The sequence below is a fragment of the Hylaeus volcanicus genome, unplaced genomic scaffold (assembly GCF_026283585.1).
Source record: "Hylaeus volcanicus isolate JK05 unplaced genomic scaffold, UHH_iyHylVolc1.0_haploid 12258___fragment_2___debris, whole genome shotgun sequence".
NCBI classification, from domain to species: domain Eukaryota; kingdom Metazoa; phylum Arthropoda; class Insecta; order Hymenoptera; family Colletidae; genus Hylaeus; species Hylaeus volcanicus.
Genome location: NW_026531631.1, coordinates 177,908 through 184,455, shown reverse-complemented (window position 1 = coordinate 184,455; position 6,548 = coordinate 177,908). Strand labels below are relative to the sequence as shown.

The window sequence follows — 6,548 nt, the reverse complement described above, 5'->3', positions numbered from 1 at the left end:
TCCCAATTCGTCTCCAAGAAACAACCAGAAGAAATGTGTCAGCCATCATCCCCTTGACAACGAAGAGAATCTTTGAAACGACGAACAGGAAACCTATCCCAAGGTTTATTTACCGATGTCTCGGTTCGCGTACAACTAACTACCTCTGTGCAGATCAATCAGTACTTGCTAGCGATCGTCCATCGGTCGATGCTCGCCGAGGAACTTTTTGACTTGACGCCAGACCAATCAGTGGAGGCATGCATTAGTTGGCAGTGCTCCTTTCCTTATCACGATAATGGCTCGCCGCTCGATAAAATCGCCCGGTAATGAATTCACCAGCCCCCTCTTGTTATTCGTCGAATCGCTGGAAACTCCTTGGAACGTTTCTCGGCGACGTTTTAACGCGTCGTCGTCCCAGGAATCCGACGAATTCCTCCTGTCTCGTCCATTAATACATCGTTAGGGTGAACGGGCCGGGAGGGGGACGGAAACAAAGGGAGGAAGAGCGAGAGAGACGGGTATAATGATTGCTGGGCTAAAAGACTGGGTATCAGAGTTAATGTCGCATTACGACGTGGACTGCACAAGGACGTGGATTGTTCGAGGGTGTGCCGGCGCAGAGGGATTATAGAAAGGTCGTCGAAATGACGGAGACCACCGAAGAAGCCAGAGTAAGCCACGGCCAAAGGAGAAAGTACTGACTTTTAATTAATACTCTTCTTGCACGGGCTAACGATTAGACAATTTGCACTTGACGCGATACCATTACCCGATAACGGGAGAAATCGTTGGGATAGATAAGGGGAGAATCGAGCATCCCTTTTCGCGCGAATTCGGCGACGTTTCACGGGGCCGAATTTTGATTCCGATAAGATAACGAGCACGACAGTCGACGCTTCCTAAATTTTAACACGTTGACTCTCGTGTCAGTTGCATGCGAGTGTCGTGCACTGTAGGGTGGTCCTCCGTTTAGGGGTTGGAATCTTTTGTTCAGCTTTTGGTTCTTTTGCTGCACCTTCTTTCACGATTGCGACATTTACTGGATCAAATATTTCTTTCAAAATTCTATTCTATCGAGGCGTCGATAATATTGAGGTCTCGCTTTATAGAACTAAGCGTACTTTACCAGCTTCGTTTATGTCTATAACAATAGCGAAACAAACACAAAATATACATATACATATATATGGTATCGCGTATGTATGCGTATTTTATTTATATTTCGTGATTATTATCGATATACACAGTCTGAAGAAGCTAGTAGTTTTGTAAAAGTTCGTCAAGGCTATTCTATATACATACAAATATTATATAAATAAATATACGTGTATATCGATTAATAATGTTTTTTCAAAATTATATTATTCACTGATAATTATTTTATTGATTAATGAAAAATGATAGGTATAAATGTATACTATCGAAAAAGTTAGACTAAATTAAATAATAGTTTTGATATTACAAAATGAATTTTTCATTATAAATACGTATATGAATCATAAGCTTATAGATGTATATATTTATATATACATCAACATAATTATACAATCATACACTCGGAAACAACAAACCTAAAAGACTTTCTTATTTTCTTATGCAAACAATTTTACGACTGCGATCGGTGAATAGAATTTTAGAATAATGATCGCGATGTTATCTAGCAGTTATTCCAGTTAGTATTGTAGCCAGGAGTCATTTGATTCGCGATACGGCGTTGTAGCAATACCTGTAGGAATACCTGTAAAGAGTTGCGTGCTCGTATGTATTTCTGATTAATGGTCCCGCCATGTAAATCATATTTATTAAACAGTTCGTTTAATCTGTTAGTTGAACAACTTCGTCGAACTCCGTAATTTAGGTTTGAATAATTTGATTAATGTGTTGGCCAGCATGGATCGATTTGCTACATGTTGAATACATGGAGTGTTTCGTTAGACTTGACCGTAATAATTGATATCCCTGTTGCTTTTAAGAATACGAATAAATGCGTAGGGAAGACATTTTTTCGTGGATGGGAAACACATCACACCTTCTTCGAAACGTCATTTATTATCCTGGTGACATTTTTATTACCGTGGTGTTGTGATTAGAGGTGGGTAGAATTCCAATGAAGATAGTAATCTCGAAAGTTAATCAAATTTGAATAAAACTGTACTAGGTATTGGTTGAATACAAATTTAAAAATCATGGAATGGAATTATATATAATGCTGAACAAACTAAAATTTATTTTAATAAACTTGATATTCAGTCATTATTTCAACAAGTTGCGGACCGTCTCTGATTGTAATCAATAAATACATAATTCGATTATTTATTTCGAAAGATTTTTGACTTGTGGAATGACGATTGTTTATTTCAAAATGTGACTCCTATATATATATAGAATGTTTTAACAATAGTACGCCAAAATTCTAAACAAGGTTTATTAACAAAAAATAAAATATGAAAGAGTCTGTAATAAAGTGCAATATATCAAGACAAACCATCTACTTACAGGACTACCATAAACGTAAATGAAACGTTAAAACACATGAAATTGTCAATATTGAATATTTCAGAGAAAATCCAATGCAGTTCGATACAATAAAAAAATAAAATCCTATACCCTTAAAAGAATAATGAAAACTGAAGCAATGTTTACATATCAATAATTCAAGGACTACATTAGGCAATACTCCTAAAAAAAAAGCTTCGTACACTAAGCTTCCTTAGCATGCAAAAATATAAACTAAAAGGGAACGTACTAAGCCAAGGTGTTAAAAGAATAAAATAAAGCAAAGTATGTAGTTTCCACTCAAGTTGGTATATTTATCCATTCCAGAGAAATCGGAGCCCATTTCTCGATCATGCGTTCACACAACCATGAACTTTCCACGTTCCAGCGACGATCGACAGTGCAATCACACGAGCCACTAAAATACAATCGACCCCTGATCGTTATCGAAAGAACCACTATCCCATTATCGACGTTCTATCGGCACCTGTCGCCTCTCGACGTCGAAAATGAACTGTTCAGCGACTCGCGACATTTCCACCGCAAGACGTCGTCCTGGAATAGTGAGAAAAGAATACACACGACGTGGTATCGACTGGTGTCCGCGGAATCGCGCGGAAATTCCCACACGACACGAACGATACGTAGAAGGGCGGTACCAGACACGAAACCGTGGCACTGGGTGTTGCTCCCCTTGCACCTCTTTGCTCGCCCTCGGGAGCCTTCTCAGTTTGCTAGTGAAACCCTAGGCGAATCCTGGTCTCCCTCGCCATCATCCAAAAGTGATACTTTTATCTTCTCTTAACTGGTCGAACGAACACTGGTCATGTTCGTAGCACCAGCTCTCATAGTTCAAGAAAGGTCGGAGAATTCCGAGGAGGACAGCGACGAGGAAGGCTCTGGGGATGTCCTCCAGGTTGATCTACGTTTCTTCGTTTCCTTCGCCATGGTTCCTTTCTGTTTTCTCGATTAAAATATCAAAGGAAATTTTCTTGAGGATCTCACATTTTGGAAATAAGACTGCAATGCTTAATTCATGCTTTGTAGTGGAAGGAATTTAATTCTAAGTGCTTGTAGTTGTAAATATTGGGTTATGGAATGTTTGTGTAGAAGTATATAACACTCGTGCTTTTAGTCACTGAGCATTCGTTATCGTGGTTCGTAATAATATTTTAACGTTACTCCTACCTGTAAACAAATTTAGGTTCATTGATTTTTAGGATTATTAGGAAAAGAAGATACACATTGTATATTAATAGTAAATGCTCTGAATTTCTGTTTTACTGAAACGTCTTCTGAAACAAGAAATACTAGCATAACTCATGTAACAAAACAACTATTTCAAAACTTTAATTAAAACGAGACATCAATAATAATTTAACCATACAAATCCATTTGGAATTTAATTACTTCAGTATTACAACTACTACTGAAACGATGGAAAATTATTTAAATAATTTAAACGGCAGCTTTAAAACCAGCAATAAAATGTACTGATTTTATTGCAAGCAGTCCTTTGACTTTGTCAAACGTTACACGTTTCGATCTTCATGTTTTTCAATCAACTCAATCTTTTTCATTAACAATCTGTAAACCAACCGATTCCCTTAAAATTATTACCGAAAAAGCATCTAAACTGAGGATCTCAGCGTTCGATATAACGCGTCTGTTTACTTTAAAAAAATAAAAAAGAATGTTACCTCGGTATCTGCCCACCGAAAAGACGCGACCATTTATTCTGCGACCACGTCCACACCATATGAAGATAATGACAAGGAAAAAGATTAATGTCCGTCATCCTCTTTTTAGAAACGTCGAGAAGAATGCGAAAGAAAGGCGAGGCGAGGGGAAATGGACCCCCGGCTGGAATTCGCTTTCCAGCTCTTAATGGATGCGACTCAGTTGTCACGCCACGAGGTCATGGATCACGTTTTCGAGGGAGATATGCTGGACGAAATCAATCAACTATTCGTACCGCACATGAGGTCGACCCTGGTTTGGTATTACCAAGAAGTGGAGGAGCCAGAAACGATACGACCCCCAGAAACGGTGACGATTCATCATACCTGTCTTATCCAGACAGAAATGGCAATATACTAAGAAAAAGTTTCATTAAAACGAAGGAAACGTGTGATTTATCTTTTCCTGCTTTCACTTTCGAGTTTTATTGCGTAGGATGGATTATCTCAGGCTCTTATAGCTCCGCTTGACTTTAATTGGAGAATTAGGATTCTCTAAAATATCTCTCGATAATTAAAAAAATGATTTTAGAACTAGCGACGAAGCTTGTTGCTTCTAAACGGTTAGAATTAGAACTAGAGAGTAATGTGCAACCTTAACAGGTACCGTGTCGTAAGTATGAAATATCCAGAATACATCGAAGACGTTTTTTGTAAAGTTTCGATATAAAATCTCACAGCATCTTCCACTCACTAACTGGCAATTTAATTTCACAGATACAAGCGAAAACGACTGGCACCAGACCAGGTCCAAACGCACCAGCGCCGAAAATCAAAGAACAGAAAGAGACAAAAGAGCCAGCGAAGAAGAAGCTTTTTCTTACCGATGGATGGCAAGCTCCTTGCACTGGAATATGCATCTACATGTTTAGGTAATTTCACCGATACATTAACAGCTCTACATTCTTCTATACTACGACAAATTCAGTTTGTAACATTTCTTGAAGCCATTAAAATTACTTTATATGCAAGTGTTATTATATTAATCATTCTCGAAGAATTTAGAAGTCCGGTTTTCAGGATCAGCATCTCGAAGCAGCTGCCCGAAGAAGGCTTCCAGAAGGATCTTTACACAGGCGTGATAGACACGAAGAAAGTAGGAATAATAACAGCCATACAACGAGTGGTCGAGTACGTCTTTATGGACGCACTCGCGCATCCCGGCTCTGAAGGCGAGGACGACTGTCCGATGATCAAGACTCTTCTACTGCCTGGCTTGAGATCTTTCTGCAGCGCCTTGAAAGGTTTGTGTATCAATTTCGTCTTTAACCCTTTGCACTCCCGAGGCCACCTGCGTTGTACTACTACGGAAAGTGTCACTAACCACAATTTTGTTTGGTTAACATAAATGTAAAATTCTACAAAATAATCGTACAATTTAACGAAGCTGCAAAGAATTTTTCGTAGCTATTCCATAACTCAGAAATCTAAGAAAAATGGTGTTGGAGTCGACTACTTGCATATATCCAAATTGCTCGATGTGTAAAGGGTTAAATAATTTTGTTCCTTTATTTCAAGTTATTTCTTTAAAGAGGTTACGATGGAAATGGATAATTGGAACTCGTAGAAACTTAAATATTGACACAAGGAAGTAATGTTAAGCTTTGCACGTACAAGATACTTCGAAACAGGGACCAATGTGTCAACAGAAGTATTCATTTCGCACAGTTTGCGAGCAAGTGGCCCACGAGGGGCGCATATTCGACGACGACGAACTCTTGATGGGCGATGTGCACAACTTCGAGGAAGCGAAAGCGTTCGTGGCGAAGGAAAACGCTGTGAGTGTCACAGAGGCAAGAGTGGAAACGTGGATCAAAAGGCTGAAGGACTTCATGGTTGAAAGCAAACAAGTGAAACGGGAGAACGACAATTCTGGACCGCAACAGGAACTCGAGTATTGGAAACGAAGGGGGGCGCAGTTCAGTCAACTGGTCAATAGACTTCAGGTTCTGTTTTCGCGTTTCTCTCGCGATTATTCTCGTTTGCAAACGTGAACCAGGCATCGTTGGATAGATTTTTCTTTCGTTTTCAGGATCACGAAATAAGAATGTCGCTTCTGTGCCTCCAAGTCGCGAGGTCGAAGTTGATAAAAGATTGGGTCGACGCCGAAGACGAAGTCACCTACTGTTACAACGAAGCTAAGGACAATGCCAAGTTTATCCAGGCGTTGGAGAAATGCTGCCATTGTCTCTACTTAGACGACCCGGTAAGATAAGCGACGAATAAAAGACTGAAGGAACATCGTAGCACCAGGCCCAAAATCTACTGTCTGAATAGGTTTGGCGTAGTTTTTGGTGGAGGCAGCAATATTGAATACCGTTAATGTAAACA

The 6,548-nt window shown here is 39.3% G+C and overlaps 1 protein-coding gene across 1 annotated transcript in view; it reads left to right on the top strand.

Moving 5' to 3' along the window:
• Positions 1-3,304: 3,304 nt before the first annotated feature.
• The window catches only part of LOC128882169 (dynein axonemal heavy chain 5), a 26,823-nt gene continuing 23,579 nt past the window's right edge, over positions 3,305-6,548 (top strand). The window contains exons 1-6 of the mRNA XM_054133743.1: positions 3,305-3,394; positions 4,288-4,527; positions 4,935-5,089; positions 5,238-5,461; positions 5,886-6,163; positions 6,250-6,423. Of these exons, the coding sequence (XP_053989718.1) occupies positions 3,305-3,394; positions 4,288-4,527; positions 4,935-5,089; positions 5,238-5,461; positions 5,886-6,163; positions 6,250-6,423 (1,161 nt within the window). The remainder of the gene's footprint in view (positions 3,395-4,287; positions 4,528-4,934; positions 5,090-5,237; positions 5,462-5,885; positions 6,164-6,249; positions 6,424-6,548) is intronic.